This window comes from Arachis ipaensis, chromosome B03 (genome assembly GCF_000816755.2).
Source record: "Arachis ipaensis cultivar K30076 chromosome B03, Araip1.1, whole genome shotgun sequence".
NCBI classification, from domain to species: Eukaryota; Viridiplantae; Streptophyta; class Magnoliopsida; order Fabales; family Fabaceae; genus Arachis; species Arachis ipaensis.
This window is the reverse complement of record NC_029787.2, coordinates 128,905,191-128,925,803: the sequence shown is the minus strand read 5'-3', so window position 1 is coordinate 128,925,803 and position 20,613 is coordinate 128,905,191. Positions and strand designations below refer to the sequence as shown.

At 36.6% G+C, this 20,613-nt stretch overlaps 3 protein-coding genes across 3 annotated transcripts in view; 1 reads left to right on the top strand and 2 right to left on the bottom strand.

Annotated features, from left to right (window-relative positions):
• LOC107631737 (LETM1 and EF-hand domain-containing protein 1, mitochondrial) overlaps positions 1–3,300 on the top strand; it is a 7,050-nt gene extending 3,750 nt beyond the window's left edge. Inside the window, exons 7-15 of the mRNA XM_016335276.2 lie at positions 1–127; positions 293–357; positions 444–618; positions 978–1,169; positions 1,304–1,351; positions 1,888–2,034; positions 2,121–2,203; positions 2,657–2,772; positions 2,877–3,300. Of these exons, the coding sequence (XP_016190762.1) occupies positions 1–127; positions 293–357; positions 444–618; positions 978–1,169; positions 1,304–1,351; positions 1,888–2,034; positions 2,121–2,203; positions 2,657–2,772; positions 2,877–2,965 (1,042 nt within the window). The 3' untranslated portion in view covers positions 2,966–3,300. The remainder of the gene's footprint in view (positions 128–292; positions 358–443; positions 619–977; positions 1,170–1,303; positions 1,352–1,887; positions 2,035–2,120; positions 2,204–2,656; positions 2,773–2,876) is intronic.
• Positions 3,589–6,117, bottom strand: LOC107631738 (UDP-glycosyltransferase 74F1). The gene is made up of 2 exons (XM_016335277.2): positions 5,315–6,117; positions 3,589–4,430 (listed from the first exon to the last, which is right to left on the bottom strand). Exons 1-2 carry the CDS (start codon positions 5,990–5,992, stop codon positions 3,699–3,701), a joined length of 1,410 nt encoding a protein of 469 aa, XP_016190763.1. The 5' UTR covers positions 5,993–6,117; the 3' UTR covers positions 3,589–3,698.
• Positions 6,750–20,599, bottom strand: LOC107631739 (calpain-type cysteine protease DEK1). The gene is made up of 32 exons (XM_016335278.2): positions 20,296–20,599; positions 19,999–20,159; positions 18,112–18,362; positions 17,260–17,442; positions 16,961–17,096; positions 16,749–16,879; positions 16,521–16,635; positions 15,420–16,428; positions 15,159–15,269; positions 14,928–14,986; positions 14,657–14,819; positions 14,076–14,349; positions 13,814–13,964; positions 13,591–13,702; positions 13,279–13,444; positions 13,112–13,182; positions 12,902–12,993; positions 12,605–12,767; positions 12,417–12,488; positions 11,893–12,267; positions 11,694–11,809; positions 11,318–11,615; positions 10,907–11,226; positions 9,980–10,331; positions 9,402–9,722; positions 9,209–9,313; positions 8,965–9,093; positions 8,413–8,793; positions 8,195–8,332; positions 7,817–8,053; positions 7,313–7,725; positions 6,750–7,239 (listed from the first exon to the last, which is right to left on the bottom strand). The coding sequence occupies exons 2-31, from the start codon at positions 20,121–20,123 to the stop codon at positions 7,420–7,422; spliced, it is 6,462 nt and encodes a 2,153-aa protein (XP_016190764.1). The 5' UTR covers positions 20,124–20,159; positions 20,296–20,599; the 3' UTR covers positions 6,750–7,239; positions 7,313–7,419.

The window sequence follows — 20,613 nt, the reverse complement described above, 5'->3', positions numbered from 1 at the left end:
GATTAAGGAAGACGATAGATTGATTCAAGCAGAAGGCGTGGATTCTCTTTCGGAAGCTGAACTACGGGAAGATTGTAGAGAGAGAGGCATGCTTGGGTTGCTTTCTGTTGAAGAAATGCGCCAACAGGTTAGATGTTGGGAACAATTCATGCTTATTTCCAGTTTTGTACTTTTTCGTTCTCTTCAATCAAATTTCCTTGAAACAATTCATGATCATTTGTGTGCTTTTGAAGTACTAGATCTGAATGTTACCTTGGTATCTTGTTCTAAACCTGTAAACCTTCATGTGCAGCTTCGAGATTGGTTGGACCTATCTCTGAATCACTCTGTACCGTCATCTCTTTTGATACTTTCTAGGTAATTTTGACAATGCTTTTCCCTGGATCCAAATGATAAGCAAAATAAAGATGTATTTTTAACTTTTGCTTTGATAACCATAACAGGGCATTTACCGTGTCTGGGAAGTTGAAGCCAGAAGAAGCTGTGCAGGCTACGCTTTCTTCTCTGCCTGACGAAGTTGTTGATACTGTTGGCATTACTTCTTTACCCTCTGAGGATTCTGTCTCAGAGAGGAGGAGGAAATTGGAGTTCCTTGAAATGCAGGAAGAACTTATTAAGGTAATATGTACAAACATATTGCTCTGTATATATAACCTTCTAGAAAGTCTTCTTTTCTTTTTGATGATAGGATGACAATGGTATTCTTTTTATTAGTTTATGATATATGCTGTGTTTCATCTGTCACAAATCTACCAAAAAAGAACCTAAATGATAAAGGATGGGAAAAAGGATTTCAACTCTTCAATTTGAGTCCCAATGGGGTTAAAGAATTAAGTTTCAGGGTTTTGATATGCACAATTCACCATATAAAGTCATTTTAGTTCTAGTGGCCTGATGTTGATGAATACTAACTAACTTTAGTCAAGACTCTTCGAAAACTGTAACAAATAATACATTGTTATGAATAAAAAATGCAGGAGGAGGAGGAGAGAGAGGAAGTGGAGCAAGCAAGGAAGGATATTAATACTCGCGAGGATGATAAGGCCTTGAAAGAGATGAATATTTCATCTGCCAAGGAAGCACATCAACTTGCCAGAGCTAGAGCATTAGAAAACAAAGAGCAGTTGTGTGAACTTAGTCGTGCATTAGCTGTTTTAGCATCTGCGTCGGTGAGTTGAGTATTTAAAGTTTCAAAGAGTGTGCTTTCCACAATTTCGTGAATTGCTTTTGATTTTGTATGATTCTTTGCTGATAAATGTCTGCGCAGTTTTTTGTATTCTTATGTATTTTATTCTGATGACAGTCTGTAAGTACGGAGCGTGAAGATTTTCTAAGGCTTGTTAACAAAGAGGTACCTTGGTGCTTTCAGTACTTGTGATTGTTTTATATAATTATCATCTATATATTTTGTCTTTAACAAAGTTGCTACAGTGTGCTGAAGTTTCGAGATGATAGCTATCCTTTCAAACAGGGATGATTTCCTGGCTTTGTTACAATTTTTGCGTTTATAATTTCTAATATTAAGAATTGTGTTATTTGGTTTTTAAATTGGCTGGCTGTAAGAAATTTCAATTATTGCTTTGGCACCTAATCTATTGTAACTGGTTGATCATCCATGTGATTAGGACAGAGAGAAAAAGAGAGGGGGTCAAGTCTTGGCATAGTAATGCACACTTTTTAAATTCTAAGTTGTCTTTGTGTAAGATCTGATGATGGTCATGATTTTATCCTCCTATTGAATAACACTTCTTTGATAGGCCAATGAATAGCTTTCTATAAGATGATTTAACAGAACTGACTTTCGTACAGCACTCATAAAAACTACTGTGTTTGTGTGTATGATCCATTTTTGCCACTGACATCTTTGGTTATTTTCTCTCTCTTCAGATAGAACTTTATAACAGTGTGGTGGAGAAGGAGGGTACAGATAGTGAAAAAGAGGCCTTTAAAGCTTATAAAGCCGCCCGAGAGGAAGATGAGCATGATAAAGAATCAGGTGAAGGGGATAGTGTGTCATCAGCACTCATAGAGAGAGTAAGACTCGTCCTTGATCTATTCTTAAAGAATACTTGGAAACCAATTTCATATATCTGAATTGTGTTCATTTGAAACTATGTCAGGTCGATGCTATGCTCCATAATCTTGAGAAGGAAATAGATGATGTGGATGCCAAAATTGGTGACCGGTGGAGGCTTTTGGACAGGTTTGTACCCAGTCTCTCACTGGGCTATCATTTTCTTGTCACAAAGGTGTATGATTTTAGTTGGGAAGGAGCAGATATACTAAATGGTTTGGTTGAGATTTTATGCCAGGACCAAGCAGTACCTAAACAGGCCATGTGCTAGTTTGGGATAAGGTGTACGTTTAGGCAGGGCATGCGCTAGTTTGGATAAGGCGTTTAGGCAGTGTGCTTATTGTAATGATATCATAATCTCTTTACAGTGAAATATGTGGTTTCATAATGTGCTTGGGTAATAAAGTAAAATTGAACTTTGATTCTGACTGGATGCTTGAATATACTTCTTAACGTAAATTACTGAATGGAAGTAATTTCATGCAGTTACTATAGCTCAGAAATTGTCTGCCACTGAGAAGTTAGTCATTCACTTTGACAAGAATTGCTGTTTTAGTGATTTATTTAATTTTTTTATGGCAGGGATTATGACGGGAAAGTAACTCCTGAGGAGGTAGCATCTGCTGCAATGTACTTGAAGGATACATTGGGCAAGGAGGGTATACAAGAACTCATCAGCAGTCTTTCCAAAGATAAAGGTCTGTCATGAATGAAATTCTCATTTTTAATAAATTAAGTTGATCAAAGCCAAGAATTAGTTCATGAATATATTTATCACGAGAGTTCCTATTTGTTGCTACAGAAGGGAAAATACTTGTGGAGGACATTGTTAAATTGGGCGGTTGGAGAGAAGATGGAGATGGTCATGCAGCTGAAGAGGGGAGAATGTAGAGTTTGAGCACCTGATACGCTCTCATTAGTTATTTCATGCTACAGGAAAAGGAGAAAAACTTATCTAGGCACAAATATATTTTAGGCAATTCGAATCTTATAGCCATTAATTTTTGTATTGATGTATTCATAATTAGTTTTATGTGTAGCGGCAGCACTCGGATGGATATATATGAAGTGTGTGCAGGCTCTGTAAATTTTTGACAGCTGATCACACTTACATTCACACATATGATACAATCTCAATATGACCTTTAAGTTTTGGGTTTTTGGCTATTGGGATGAATATTGAAAAATTAATCCGCTAAATAATAGCGAAATTTATTGACACTTCACTTTATATTTTTGTAATAACAATAGCATGATATTCTTGAGCTTTCATAGGCCTTTGTGTCAAGTGTGTATATATAGATAGGTGTGTGAGTTTATGTAGTCTAAAATTAGGAACTGTTAAATTAAAAAAAAAACAGTGGAACATAGGAACCCAAGGTGGTGAGTGTGTGAGTGAAAGTGAACTGTGTAGTGCAAGACCAAAAGAAGGGAAAAGAAAACTTTATTTTAATATTTTTACTGTTTAAGCGTGATTTGCTCATTCGCTGCTGCTATAAGATACTTATGTATCGTTAAATCCAAAACACAACTTATATATACAAAAAGTATTCTCATGGAGTGTTTGAAATGCATAATGCATTGAAAATTCCTGATTATTATATTACACAAACAATGATTTAATTTAGGATCTCATCTTAATAAGATTCACAAACTCATTGATGTTGTTGTCTGAAGTTCCACCCTCACTAACTGCCTCAACGGCCAATTCCCTCCATTTCTCAGCATTTTTTCTAAGTTCTTTTCCAACGTCATTTGCCATCACTTTCCTTATACAACGCTCAATCTCTTCTCTTCTCACCACACCATTATCCTCGTCAACCTTAACTCGAACACCAACCTTCCAAACATCCTCAACAAACTTTGCATTCATAGGTTGGTCTGTCCACTGTGGCATTGCAACCATTGGAACCCCCAAACACAATGCTTCAATTGTTGAGTTCCATCCACAATGTGTTAGAAAACAGCCAATTGCATTGCTTGATAGAACTCCCAATTGGGGTATCCAATTCACAATTAAACCTTTTCCATCTTTGTGGATTTCATCAAAAATCTCTTTCTTGAGTTTCTCTCTCTCCAAATAGGTGATGACCCACAAGAAGTTGAAACCTGTGGCTATTAGGCCGAATGCAAGTTCCTCCATTTGCTTTGAGGTGAAGCTTACCATGCTTCCAAATGAGACATAAATGACTGATCTTGGTGCCTTTTGATTGAGCCAATTGCTATGGGTTAACTCCAATTGGAAGAGGTTCAAATTGTTTTCTGTGTCATTTAGGATTGCCTTGTCTAAATAAGCGTATGGAATTGTTGGACCAATGGTCAACATTGGACATAGCTTTGACATGGAATCCACCACCTACATTAACAAGGAAAATGGATAAGACAAAAAAATGCATAGGATTCTTGTACTTACTTCTCCTCGTACACATGGAATCTATTCATTTTCCTTTCTTAATGATAAGGGTAGAAACATCAATAGACCCCACATTCCATCTAAATATCTAATAATAATGGCGTAGACTAGGAGAGGTAGGATAAACTATTAAAATTGTATTCGAAAATTTATAAAAATAATTTTACAAAATACAGAAGATAAATAAATTCTCAAAAAGATTTATAAAAAAACGTGACAAAAATAATATATTTTAAATATGTATTTAAAAAAACTTTAGAAATGTAATTGTTTTACAAGTATTATTAAAAAATAATACTTTTTCATTATCTTTAAAATTTGATAATTTTATGGCAAGTAAATATTTTTCTAAAAATTTTTTACGTGAAAGTGTGAATGATCAAAATTTTTTTTTGAAAAAAAACATAAGAATAAAAATCAAATCTGGCTCTAATTTTTGGTGTGCACCTTACAAATAGTTATTCAAATGTTGTCACAAAAATTCGAATCAAATGTACAATTTGTTTGTTAAATATATAAATTTATTTTGTCATTTATAAAAATATAATACTTATTGATTATTTTTGTTACATTTTTAAATTATTTAATTAATATGAATGCAGATAACGTAATTGGCCAGAAAATTGTTGATTGAAATTCTCACAAGTGACTAATCAGTAATCACTTTTAGCATGTGATTGGTATATGCAAGTTATCAAACTGCAATACAAAGTTCAAATAAATTCCCGAGTTTGATTACCTTGTTAGTATTTATATTTAAAGCATATATTATAATAAATAATAGTGAAAGAACATATAAAGAGGAGATTAAGGTGACTAAAATATACCTGATGCTCTAGCTTGTAAAAGGAATTGACAAGAAGAAGATCTGCTTTATCAACATTTGAGAATTGATTCATGACCATGTCAAAGTAAGCTGGATAAAAAGCAGGGTTGCAAACAAAAGAAGGTGTGTCTTTGAGTTCAAGCAATGGAAGCCCTTCTATATTTATTGGAACTTCAGACACTGGTACCTTCAAAATTCCATTATGGACACAATAGAATGTGTAATCAACAGCACACATATGAGTGAAAAAAGTAGCACCAATGATCCCAAACTCTTTGGCCACATCCAAAACCCATGCCAACAGGCCATCATACACTATGCAATCTATAGGGTGCTGAGAAGATTCATTATACTTTTTGATGAGTTCTTTCAAACTTTTTGAACCTATGGTTTTCATTGTTGATACATAGGAGCTTATGGATTCAGCATGAGAAAACCCACCTTGGTCATAGCCATCTGAGATGGTATCAAATTGAATTGAACTTGGTAATGATGAGAGTTGGTGAAGATGCATTGATTTTGAGATGAATTTGGTTATGACCAATGTGGATGTCACTCCTTTTGTGCTCAAGCGTTTGCTGAATTGGAGCATAGGGTTAAGGTGACCTTGGCTTGGGTATGGAACCATTAGTATATGCTTCTCACTCATCACTTTGCTATTTCTTCTCTCTTCCTCCATTTCTCACTCTCTTCTTGTTCACACAACTCACTAGTTTTTGTAACAAGCTATGAACAAATATACATATCATTTGATAGAATGGATTGGAAAGAAGTGCTTTCTTGTACACACTAAAATCCAGAACCATCACTCAAAATATCTATAATATTTTTTATATATTATTAAATAAGATTTCAATGAAGTGACAGCACAAGGTCAAACTTCATTTTCATGTCATATCAAGACACCATTAGATGAGTATTGGAAGTTTGGAACCACTTTGGTTACGTGGTGGTCGTTAATTGATTCAAACCAAAAGGCGGCTATGGAAAAAACTATATCGCAATCAAATTCTATATATCTCAACTAAATAATAGATATGAATTTTGACCGTAATGTTGTAACAAGAAAAACTTCTAAAGTACAAAACCATGGATTAAAAAATAGACTTAACTGTAAATAAAAGGAATAAAAACCCAACAAACCAATACAGTCAGTTAATTAACAATCACAACCTGCACAACGTGCGGACTTTACACTAGTAAGTATCTATTATGTCTTGTTCTCAGTGTCTTATCTTGTCCTGTTCTCAAAAACAAATGCAGCCTAACAGATGACACAGGAAGCAAAAAAACAATATTCATAAATATCTACGTTTAACATAGAAATCTCAAGACTCATGATGTTACACATCGGACAATTATTCAAAACCAGATTAATCTCTATCAGACAGTCTTCAGCTTAAAAAAATTAAAATGGGGTAAAGGAATAACTAACATAGCTTTGTGAATAATTGAAAATCAAATTAGATTAAAAAGACATTTTTACAAAACTTTGCCAATATCACGACTAATAGGAACCCGTGATTGTTAATGTTTGTACATTTTTCTTCTGCAGTTGTCAAAATGGCAGCTGAAATTTACAATGAGTTACTCAATGCTTGTTACTATACCTACCCTTCCCAAATCCCCCTTTGACCTCCATTTTCACCAGGTGTTAGTAATTACCTATTTTATTGTCAGCTATTTTCCTTTTCCCACTTTGATTAAATGGTTACAAGTATACCTCTATAGTACCACTTCTATGTACATATCAAATCACCATAAGAGCCTTCTCCAATGCTGGCACAAGCACCCTTCAACAAGATTCACACTGAAAAGATCAAGCTTTTTTACCCTTTTGTCTCTCTTGCACAGATGCCATTTCATTCCTATAAGGAATAGGAATTCAATGCTGAACCTCATCATTAAGAATTGCATCATCACAGCCTGTGAATATATAAAAATCAATGTTAGGAGACAGTCAAAAAATGAAGAAATTAAGTTCAATGAGAGAAATTACCCAATTGGTCTGAGGAGGGTTAGCAATGCATGCGCCGATTTGCCGAGAGCCCAAGCAAAGAATCTTTGCAGCGGAAAAGACACAACATATAAGCCATCCCCTAGGTACTATAAAGCTTCAAGAGTTATTGATGCCTTGGTGAAAACAGAAAGTACAAAGGGGGCTTCTTGCTCAGGATGTATAGTAGTAGGGACTATGGTGTATCCCTTTGGCTCGGGTTCTAAAACCATTTCACAGGATATTTCTCGAGAATTAACATAGTCCGTCCCACCAACTGATTCGTGCAAGTATATATTGAAACCTGCTCGTCGTCCCCGAGTTTTGAGTATCCTCATTCCGATGTAGAACATTAAAGAATCATGGCTGGATTGATAATTTCTGAATCCGGCGGTTGTTCTTGAGAATCCGACACCCTATAAATATGATGACAGAAGATTTCAAAGAAATTAATACACTACTATATGTTCAACACAAGCAATACTGAATATTCAATACCGTTTGTACCTGAGTTAGGGTAATGAATACATGAATTGGTAAAGATGCATCTTGCCCAGTTGCAGTTAGTCTGAACTGTGGATTTTGGTGCCAGGTATCGTAATCCTGGCACCCACCAGCACTTTCACCAAGCCATCGACCATGAACAGAGTAACGCATCTCGGGTGGATAGACACGGCAGATATATATTGATCGGAAATGAATCTGAAAGTCTTGCCATGACATCCAGAATATACCATCTTTTGACTGTAAAAACGAGTAATGGGGAAGTCAACCGGAGTCGGTAAATTATGGTAACACGGTGCAGCCAAATAATCTGCTTGTTCATAAAGAAACACTGACGAGTAGAAGTGTAAGACTGGTCCGTTGGAAAATGTAAAGAATTACCTGTGGAACATGCTTCAGCTTGTGCTTTATTCTATCTGTCCATTCAGGAGATGAATCAGACCACGGGCCATTCCACTCGACTTCATTTGCCCATGGATTTCGGATCTGTACGAGTTTATGGCCATCCACTTCTCTTATCTGAAAGTTCATGACAGAAGTGAAAGTTAAAAGAACATTCCTATTATAAAATACAGTGGATATAAGACTTCCCCCATTACCTGAAGGATTGAGTATGCATGTCCTTGCACGATGCCACTGGAAGAGATGTGCACGTCAGAGCCTGAAGGACTTCCTGCACCAAGGAGAAAACCCTCTTGCTTGAAGCGTAACAATTGAGACCACAATCTACCACTTGCAAGGTCAATCTGTGCTTCACTGCTCCTCATGTCGATTTCCTCCCCTGCACCCCCGGTAAGATCAACAAGAGCATCCTGAACAAGCCCACCCTCAAGTGCTTCATAGGAGCCATGCAACTTGGCATATGCCTTCTCCAATATAGAGACCCAAAGTTCATAACCCTTCTTACTAGTGGCAAATGCAGGTTTACCCGGCAATTCACAAGGAATCCAATCATCAACAACTACAGGGATCCACTCACCCTAAAATGCCGGAAAAAAAAATTAATTATACTAGAAACTATCATATTGATTGCAGTCCTTCAGACAACATTATCAAAAGAGAACTTTATGAAGATGGGGAAAAGAATGATACAGCAGCATGAAAAGTATATCAAATAAGAGATGCAAATTGTACTCATTTTAGCTTATTACCTGCACACAAAAGCGGACAGTATATATCCCTTCCTCGTTATATTCTGGAGTGATGATTACCTCTGATATACGTGAAAACTCTGTTAGAACAGCAACAGCGCTCAAGAACCAGCAGTCACCTAACCGGCCCTATACAATACACAGAACATCTATTGAGAGAAATTGCAAGATAAAATTACTTCTTCAAACATATACATATCGAGAAGCATTTGTTGTAGAGTTCTTGCAAGATGCTAAACAGCACCTGACAAACATCTGAAGGATTAGGAGCTCCTGAAAATAAGCAAGGATGGCAATCAAGATGGTTCTGTCGCACAATTTCACCTGGTCTCAGCCACCTAGAAACAACCTATGTATAAAAGGCCATGATAAGATAGTTGGGGAGGAAAAACGATAAAAATTAATTAAAAATAACCAATCATAATGAAGAGAAGTACCTGTAATTTTGCTGGAGGGTTTTCAGGGTCCACATATAAAGAGTGATCATTTGGAGGAAATTCCTCGTCAGTAAAACGTGACTCTCCTCTAGCAGAGAGAGCTTCTTTGATGGCTGATTCTACTGATCGCATCCGTTGATTAATCTCTTCTTGTGTTTCAATTCTGGGTTTTCTATATTTCCTAGAGAAGGAATCTATATCCACCACCACACCATCACGATCTGACCTCCTTTTCCTCCCACTAGAATATTGTCCATCCCAATCCACATCATCTCTGTCATATAAATCTACATCAGCAGGATCGCTGTCCCAACCATCAACCTAAGCAAAAATGCAACAAAGCAAACTTAGCTGAGTACACTGTTTTGCTTTAATATTTATAGTAAAGCGGACAGCAAATTATGTGGAATAAAGCATGATACCAACATGTGAATCACTAGAAGTCTATAACATCCTGCAGTATTTAAGATATCTTATTTTGTCTATATAATTTATTATTTTCAAATTTCAATTACTAACATGTTTTCTTTGTGCTTTTGTTTGTGTACGTGTGTTTTTGTGGGGGAAGGGAAGCATACCCTCGGGGGTGAATCAGTCCATTGCAAATTATCTTCGGGGTAATCAAGCCCACCAAAGTCTGCCGAAGCAATTGAGGTATAGAGAGCAGAAATCTCATCTTCAGTTAAGCACCTTCCCCAGAGAAAAGCATCCATAATATGCATCTTAGATTCAACCCCTTCACTATCTGATCTACCAAAAGCATCAATATCTGCTGGTGGTCGAATTCCCACCCAAACTTCTGTCCCTTGTTCCCAAATGCTGCTACCCACACACAAAGGTAATCCAGTTTGGTAGCCATCGAATCCACCATCTGTATAACATGTTGCTTCACCTAAATCAGCATCAATTGTCATTGCTATGATATGCCACCTGCAAGATATTTATTAACAAAAATGTAAAAGACAGTGAGACAGTAGTTCTCTGTCATTAAAACAAGTGTCAAGCATAAGTGCAGAGCTATCCAAATTCCATATTAAACACTTCTATTAAGAAAAGAGCAGATTAATCGATACAATCTCATGTATTTAACAATCCTAAAGGACTTCTATATATTATTGTCATACTTGCTGATTTGCAAACTGAAAATAGCAAGCTAGCAATCTTTAAAAGATAAATTCAGTTACGGAAGTATACAAACAGATAAGAAACCATAATGTTTTGGATAACTGACTCATTCCTGAAACCAAAAATCTTAATCAGAGAAAAGAATTGCAAAAGAAGCAATAAGAAAGATAAAAAAAAACATATCACAAAAGCAATAAGAAAAAACTAATAAAAAATCATATCACAAAAGCAATAAGAAAAAACTAATATTAAAAAACAAGGAAGCAAGCAAATCTCCGACACACATCTGAAAACAACTCATGTAAGCTAAAAATGATGAAACCTTGAATTTCTTCAAGCCAGAAATACATGAAACATAAAAATAGAGAGAAAGGCCAAACCTTCCATCTGCAATACATGTTGCACCAATACTCCACTCCTTCGTGACAGTTGTTTGCCTATCACGTTTAGTAATCAATCTGAGTCCAACTTGCCCAGCCTCAATACCTTGTTCAGAACCAGCCACAAGAACTTCCCAGCAAATAATTTTCTGAAAATCCGTGCCCAAAAGACAGACAGGACCAGACTCAGGTTGAATCATCACTGCTATGGAAAAGCTAACTTTCTGACTTTGACATAGACTCAAATCAATTGGACCGTAATGCCGGCCACTTGAAGTTGCTTCATCATCAAGAACACATATGGCACCTGTCACTCCAGTCTGTAAATATAAACAAATGGCCACTAGCATCAGAAATGATCAAACCAATTACAATCAAAATTCTTAAGTAATGGCAAATCGGGTGTGGAACCTGTAGTGCACGATGTGCTAACTGCGAAAGACGTATTCTCTGTGCAATGCTTTTAACCCTCTTTCGAGCTTTGGAATCATCCAAAACAGAATCACTTCCTACTGCACGCACTGCAGCTACCATGGCTGCAGCCTCTCTGCTGCTAGCATTCGGAATGGTGGAGAGCAGAGAAGCTTCTATCTCCTTCCATTTGCGTTCCTCTTTTTCAAGCAGGGCCTTCCTTCTTTCTTTCCCTCTCCCCTCTTCTTCACGTCTCTGCATGAAGATCTCCTCTTCCATCTCCTTTTCTCGTATGTAACTATAAAACACAACAGTATATTTAGACAGGAAAAACTCCGTAAAACTAGAAATGATCATTAGATATTCGGGGCAGTACCTGTCCTGAATAATTTCAAATTGCCTACGATCTTCTGGCATCCACTTTTTTATTTTCTTAGCACTCAAGTCAGAAAATCCAATACTGTCTAGAAAGAGTCTCAAACGAACCTCATCCTACAAGAGAAAAAGGATTGTCGTTGTCACATGAATAAAAGAATGGGTACCATCCATAGCAAGCAGCATTTTATTCTTTTTACCTGTGCTTGTTCTGCCTTGGATGTTAAACCAAGCAACAAAAGCAAATAACCACCGAACTTGTCCCACATGTACACCCATTCAGTGTCAATGGCCTCTTCCAGAGCCAGGATCCTTGCATGAGCACACATCACTCTTCTGTGATCTACACTGGTTGGCTCATGGCGAAATGTCCTTTCATATCTAAATCTACTAAAAAATGAACCTGCAACTAATTCTTCATTTCTCAAACGGTCTCTTAATTTCATGACATCGGCTCTGGGCAGCACAAAATTTCCTCCCTTATCACGCATAATAGTAGGGTCTCCAATCAAAAGTGCTGCAGAACTAGCAGACCTCTGAGGTGCAGAATAAGTTCCAGATATAGCATTCCGGGTCTATGATGCAATTAATTACACACGATCTCAGTTAACTCACCATGGAAAATAAATACGTACAAAAACATAAAATTGTGAAGCAATCCAAACAATGGTGAGTGTAAACAGAAAACATAAATATTATCACAGTAGAGTCCTCACAAACACACCTTTGTTGCTGATCTAGCAATTGCCTGATTAACAGTTTCCTTGCTGAGAAAACGTACAGCATCTTCCATCATCTGTACATAATTAGAAAATGGTTACAATTAGAATAATTTTTTTCTGAATAGAGAAGTTATCACATAATGATTAGCGATTGCTGGCAAGGAGATTTTGTTACAATTAGTTCCCAAACCTTAAGTGTAAGGCACGGACGAGAGACAGCAAACCCAAATGAAACAACAAGTGTAATTGCCGATACAGCAGCACCAGCAAAAGGTGGATAAATCTTTAAACTGGCAACAACACCCCAACCTTCAGTTGCTAGTGCAATCCCATATAGCATGAGAAAGGCCACACTGCAAATAGTGGAAACAGGAAGTGGATACAAGTAATAAACTAGATAACATGAAAAAATAAATAAGTAATAAATTGAACCAACAAACTTAGAAACAATAACTGATCAGAATTAACGAAGAAGTCGTGACTAAACCTGACATTCTTTCCGCAATCCGCATGAGCATCGTACACATAGACTGGCAAAACTCGGGGAGAGTATACCACAATGGGATTTGAAAGCAGTACCTGAACAGAAAAAATGAAGAAAAAATACAATCCGTAAGCAAATAAAAATACGCATAAATATTTTTAAAATAGCTTGCTTCCTATCATATGGGTAGAAAGATTTGAAGGAATAACTTACTGTCAATGCCCGTCCAGCAAGAAGAAAAAGAAATGAAAAATAACCAACCGATGCTCCAGCAAAAGGTTGACCTAAACAAGGAAGAAAATATCATGAGCTGAGCAGCCAAGCAACTAGTTTTAACTTAAGGCATGACTATTGATGCTAATACTATAAACCACACGCACCTTCAAACCATCCAAGAAGAAATGCTGCCAAAGCCAACAGAAAGGCAAAGAAGCACACAAAGACCATCTGTGTCCGACTCAAATAAAAATTATTTGATGCCCAGTGATGGATAGCACCGATTGCTAATACCATGAGGAGAAGTACCAAAAGACAGGCTACCCCGATCTGTAGTAATTGGAAAGAAGTTGCATCCAAAATGAATTAATAAAAAATTATGAAGGGGAGAATAAGAATATGCAAAAGGTATATGTGTCATACTCATTGGGAAGGAAAAAAGAAGAAGATTAAAACAACAAGGGCACAGCACTCACAGTCCAAGGTTTGATGTAAACTATAACAGCTGCTATAGCACCAAGCAGAAGCACCAGACCAATTATAACAAAGATATATACACCTCTAGAAAGTCTCCAACCATCATCCTTCCTATAAATAGCATTTTGAAAGGATCAGCACCAATCATACTAAAAGCAGAGTTTGAGCCATTTCTTTATAAACATAATGATACAATGATAAATATAAGAACGTTTTACTAACCACTTAAGCAATCCACAAGTAAGTGAAAGCAAGGCTGGAATGCAGACTAGAGGAAGTAAAGCAGCTAAAAAATCACCCTTCGTTGGAAGTTGGTCATCTTTAGATTTGATAACTTCCAAGTAAGACACACCACAAAATGCTACGAGAATAACTACAATCAGAAAAGAAAATATAAAAAAAGATATCAGCACTAGGATAATGATAAATATGTGTGGTAATATATCCATTTGTGAGAACATGTATATGCAGAATGAAAAAATACCTGCAAATAATCCAATAAAGATAGCAGAGGAAAGAGAGAAGCGATAGGTTGCAAACCACGAAATTATTGGAAGCAAGCTAGTAACAACTAAACCAATAGCAGATGCCATAGCCCACCCAAGAAAAACAGAAGATGTGTATGGGGAGGTCAAGCTTTTCTGATCATCATTCAACCCCTTGTATCTTAAATCATCTAAAGGCTTTGCAGAAACTATTGCTCCCAGAGCCAGTACAGATCCAACGAATAATGACGTACAAACAATAAGAACTATACCCTGTAAAAGTGAAATAGACAATTATGCATTGGCAAATTAAATTTACTTGAACCCCAAAAAAAACCATCACATCACACCCTTCTCCCAAAGCAATAAATTGCAAGAATTAGAACCTCCCGGTTTACTAATAAGATAGCTTTAAGTATATGCATCACTGATCTGATAAATTCCTTTTTTTTTTTTGGTGGATGTCAAGCCAAAACCATTTTTTATTTTTGTGCGTGTTGGGGAACCGGGGGAGTCATGGTCAACCACCTCAACCAACTAAGTAGCAACCAGAAACACACCCTTGGTATGTAGAACTAACCTCCTTTGTACCAGGAATGCGATCATTTCCAACACTTCCCGTACAATTCACTCGGGGAACCCAGAACTTGTAACCATTACGTATCCATATAGGAATTGCAATAGAAAGGCATGCCACCATTAGAGGCACAGTCAAAGACAATCCAAGGAGAACAGACGATTTGCTGCACAAAAGATACACAGGTAACTATGCCAGGTACTCCAGTACAACTTTGGCAAAATTACATTGAAACTAAAACTTATGAATGACTTTGAAAAACCATAGGGATTACCTCAAGAAAGAGAGCAGCAATCCAACACAAGTGCTGAACAGCCAAGCAATAATACCATACTGGAATAGCAAATTAGAAACATAAACAGAAATCCAAGAGAATATACTTTAATTACGTACTTAAACTTCAAACAAATTCATCATTAACACGTAATCTGAAGATAAGCTGAATGATTCAATATTAATTTTTTTTGTAGATGCATTTGCATGTAATTCAATATAAAGTCCACACCTTCCGCGGTTTTGAAGTCATGGCCATTTCTTCTGCAGTAAGTGATCGTAGGAAAGCCATAATTGAACATATCACCGGAGACAACAGAAGCACAGCCAAGCCAAACTCAAACTGCATGCAATAGTGATTCCAAACACATCAAGATGAGAAAATAAATTCACAGCTATGTTTACACAAGTAGCAACCCAAAATAATTTTAATAAAGAAAACAGAAATTAGGCTTCCAAAATGAAATTATTTTAGGGAGAGCTCAAGACTTACCTGCTGGTGGGTTCCATTAACGAATTTGACTGTTTTTGGACGAAATACACCAATAATGGTTGTTTCGACTATGAAGATAAGACTGAACAGAACCCATGCTCGCTCTGGAGAACCCGTAATGTGATGCAATACAAGTCTGCACAACTGAAGCCACTTTTCAAGCCCATGCAACCTCAGTTCTTCAGAAAATGAAATTTGATTAGGCACGGCATTGCCAACACTGGCATTATCAGTATTGTCACGATGATCTCTATCTGCGTCAAGACTACCCCTCTGTAATAATGCGAGAATAGTTGGATCTAATTCTAAACTTTTCTCTTTCAACATCATAGCAAAATTTGGATCCAAGCCTTTATCTTGTAATAGAGTACTCAACTCCCGATCACCTTGTCTTGTACTTCTTTTAAGCATAGTTGCAAACCTAGGGTCACTCAACCTTTCTTGGAAAGCAAGAGCCAAGTTCAATTCTAATGTTTGTTGATTTGCAGAGTTTGATGTGCTAGATTCATTCCCTTGGCTATCAACACCACTACTTGAACAAACCACCACGGAATTATTGGGATCCAAAGTTCTATCATCACAAGACGTTCCAGCCTCAGCCTCTTGAACAGCTGAGCGACATGAGCTGCTACGTATTGCTAAACTTGACCTGCCACTATCTATGCTCTTGTCACTATTTATTCCATCTGGCAAACTGGCAGTTTGAGATGGGGCATTATTCCAATTGCATGTATCGGCTGCAGCCAAACCTCTGTTAGCTTCAATGACATTACCAAGATTACTAGCTTCAACACTGCTACTCCGTTTCATACTTGACCCACAGCCTTCAGAGAAGCTAGATGAACTATTATGCTCCTTCTTACGAAATCCTTCTCTCAAGCGAACCACAGTGCTTTGTAAGGCATCTCTCCTCGCAGCCAATGGATTTTTCACTGATAAATGACGAGAAACAACAGCCCCTAGAAGTACAGTAGCCATAACGGCATAACTGATACAGTGCCCTATATACCTATGAACAGGGAGAAGCAACATTCAACATTAAGAAACCACACTACATGCAATTTGGATAAAAGGTTATATGTTTCAATTTAAGGCACTAACCAGTATTGCACTCCGAAACAAATAAGAAACACGCGGGATGTTCCAGCAATAAATAGTGCTGCAACACGACTGTCAAGAAGTTGAAAACCATACATGCAAGCTCCCAAATTCCAGTCTACATGGAAACAATAGAAAAGAAAAGGAATGAATCAAATAAATCAATCTAATAACTACAGAAGAAACATCTAAAGAAATAGATAGAACTAATAATAGAACTGATTAAATTACCTAGAATAATAACAGCAACTGATGTAACTGCTCCAAGCCAGTTTGCCTCTTTTGCTGTTAGGCCATATAAAATGGAATATACTAGCAGAACAAAAAGTGAGCCAACATAGAGAAGTACAAGATGGGAAGCCCTGTCAACACAGAGAAAAACATTGAAAATTACTTTGTCTCCACTAGGATAGTCAAAAGTGAGAGCAAGAACTAAAGCATACCTTCTCGATTGTCGAGGATATAACTCATTTGGGTCCGGTGGTTCAGGTAAAGATGTCACAGGACCCAATTCAATTTGATCAGAATAAGCAAATTTGTATGCCCTTCTTACATACTCATCCACATCCAAGCCATTACCTACAAATAATAAACCTGGTAAGATTTCCACTTAATGAAACTTAAAACAAATGGAATCAAATCATTTACAAAATAAATGAACACCAGCATGCAATATCTATACAATCAAGGCATATAATAAGGATAATCACTTCTAAATGAACAAAATGACTCAAAAGCATACCATTAAACACCATTCTGCAAATAAATAGCATGTTGATAGCTAAAGCAATTGCTGAAACTCCAAAAAAGAAGCCAGAAGGAGAATAACGGTCAGATGCTCGTGGACCAGTTGTAACATACACGGCACAAAGTTCATACGCACAGAGCAGAGTAACAGCTAGGAGGAGGAGAATGGCTACAGCTCCTGTCAAAGGAAAATATGGACATGAGCTATGATTATACTTAGATCCAAAATGAAGATGAAACTAACTATAAGAGTAGATTAGAGAAATTAAAGCACAAGTAACATTCCCAAAGAAATTATAAGTGTAGATTAGAGAAAAATTGCAAAACTCCCTATTGTTTGTTCTTTGCATATTTTATGTAGGATTAAATGAAAGACTTGCTCAATCTAACGTTATTGCTATCTATCAACAGATATATGACTTTGACACACTATAACAAAAAGCCATGTTCAGTCACAGAACTAGACCTATCGATACTTGAATGATTTCTGATGTTCTTCATCAATCTAATATTGTATATTCCTTGTTTTCTAATAGAAATCCCATACTTTTCTTTTCATTTAAACCCTAACATTTTAATGTGATACTACCCATTGTGGCATAATCATATTAATATTCCACTGCCAAGGTTATTCGTTTGGTTCCAATTGTTCACCAACAGCTGCCAATATGTCTAGTTGGTGGGAGATCACCCCTGGGAAAGAATCGACCGGAGTAATGCAACAAAAGCCTCTGACTAAATTTCAGAGTGTAGAATGGTACATTAAATAGAACATACAAGCCATAAGTTGGAAACAAAACACAAAGTATAGTTTGGTAATATAACAAATTGGCCAGCAAATACATACTTGAACTTTGCCACTGGGTTCTCCACCAGAGCATAATTGAATAAAATGCCAAGAGAAGAGCTGTGCCAGCCATAATTACGGCCAAACCAATCAGATCTCGACCCAGTATTGCAATTAACCAGGATCCCCAAATGATAAGCACCAGAATTGGAGAAACAACAACCACCCATGCCAAAAGATTCAGGAAGCCACAGAGCAAATGCAGCTGAGGACCGTGCAGGATATTCGGCCATTTCCGAGCAAAGATCCAACTGGAAACAGAAACAAAGAAATAACAGATATAAACAACTTCAGGATACTTAAATAGCATAGGTTAATCCCATACAAAAGGACTTGCATTTCTTCTCAAACAATGTATGATATAAGATGACAAAGAAAGACTCAAAGGTGGATCAAAACTTGAACCTATGTTCAATTGTCCTGTTCTTATCCCATGGTTGCAAACAATATTTCAAAAAGAGATCACATAAATCATCACATCAAAGAAGAATTATAGCTTATCTGGTTTCTGGAACTGGTATTAGATTCCTACCAATCAAAATCTGTATAATGTTTTGGTTCACCACTTGGTCAATCAAGAGAGCCAGAGAAATGACATCTGTCATGTTCAATTACCCAGTTGCCATCTTGTGGTTGCAATAAATATTTAAAAAGAATATCATATAGATCATGTGAAAGAAGAGTTATAATTACTCAGTTTCTCAAAGTGGTAGCAGATACCAATTAAAAGTATTCAAACCTTGGATATCTAGAGAGATACAACTCGGAATAGATACCTCAATCTGTATTTATTCTTATGTTCCACTTACATCAATTACTATCAATGTAAACTACAAATTTCAAATAATATATAACCAAAAAGAGAACAGAAAAGAAGATTAAATTGGAAAAGGGATAAGATATTCAATTTTTTGAGCATTCCTATCTCAGGTACAGAAGTGAATGAAATAGCAGCTCAGTCTACAAGCCTGGATCCTTACAGGGCATACCTTCCATGAAGGAGGAAGTTGATACTATAACTAGATACCTGATCACCATGTTGTACATTGTCATTGTTCTAAGGCTAACACTCCAATAAAGAAGTAAATATGACAACAATAATGTTTAAAATCTCGAATGTATAATATGATATTCCTTAATTGGGGTTACCATGTATGCACAATGTGATTAAATGATAAACCAACACATAGGAGTCTTATACGAAAACTCCACAAGTGTGCAGGATAATCTTTTCCTTATACAAAAAAATGAAAGGAAATTTGGATAAGCATCTGATTTAGTGTAATATGTTATTGAATACAAAAGGTTTTCCTCTAATATAACCACAAATATATGACATTGAAACTTCAGAATTTAAAGCAGCTCATCTTACATTTTGCATCCATTCTGTCCGTAGTACCTCTACTCTCAACACGATCAATAAATGATGTGAAACTTTACAAAAATAGAACCCCACAAAAAGTAACTTAAAAGAAGCATGACTGAAAATACAGCAGAGCATTTTAGAATTGGGAAGCAACAAACTATTAATTCCCCCTCCGGATTACTAAAACCCAGATAAAAACCTTCATGCGATTAGAAGTCTGCGCCAAATGGGCGTAATTTATGTCTGCTTCCTAAATGATCTAATTGTTTAACAAATGTAGCCAAGAATATCATACTTATTGGGTAATTGGAGAAGACAACACTCAGCATCCAATGTCAGTAAACTTTTCAACTGTTTCTAAGCAAGTAACACTAAAATAGCAATCATATGGCATATCACAATTCAACAGCATTTTGGGAGAAAGACTCAATCTTGAGCCATAAATGAATGATCAAGACCACAAATAGGCTAATTAAGCATATAAAAAATCCTTCTTTAACCAACAATTTCAACTGGATTACCTATAAATTCGCCAAGGCCTCCAGTTAACAGCCCATAGTATCAAAAATGAAGCTAACCCCAAAACTGAGAAGAGGGTCCCCGAAATCACGCAAGCTAGGAGAAGCCCACGGTCACCCCCTTCCATGCCTCTCCTCTTCCCTCTCAAATAACGCACATGCACCTAATTCCAACATTATCCAAGAAAATTAAAATAAATAAAAAAAAGCTAGCAAAAAAAAAAAGTACTGAAGAAGATAATGATGATGAAAGAGTAAAGGAATGAACTTTGGTAATGTGGGAAGGGGTGTTGAACTTACTTGACTGTAGTGGACTCAAATGGAAGCAGCATGATGGTGAATTCAGATGAAATGGGTCATGGGTCTGAATAGCTAGGGTTTGAGAGTGGGTAAAAATTGAAGTGCACTAAGCTAGGGTTAGCAAAGAAAGAAGCAGATGATGATGATGATAAATTGGGGCAAACAAAAGGAGTTTTGGAATTTAGCTTGTGTCTTTTGTGGGTATCTTCACAATCTGTGAGACTCGGAAATTGTTTCAGGAATTCAGAAAAGGGGGAAAAGGAGAAAAAAGAGTGAAGATTAAAACCCTACTCACCCTTCTCTCTCCTCTGTGTCAAT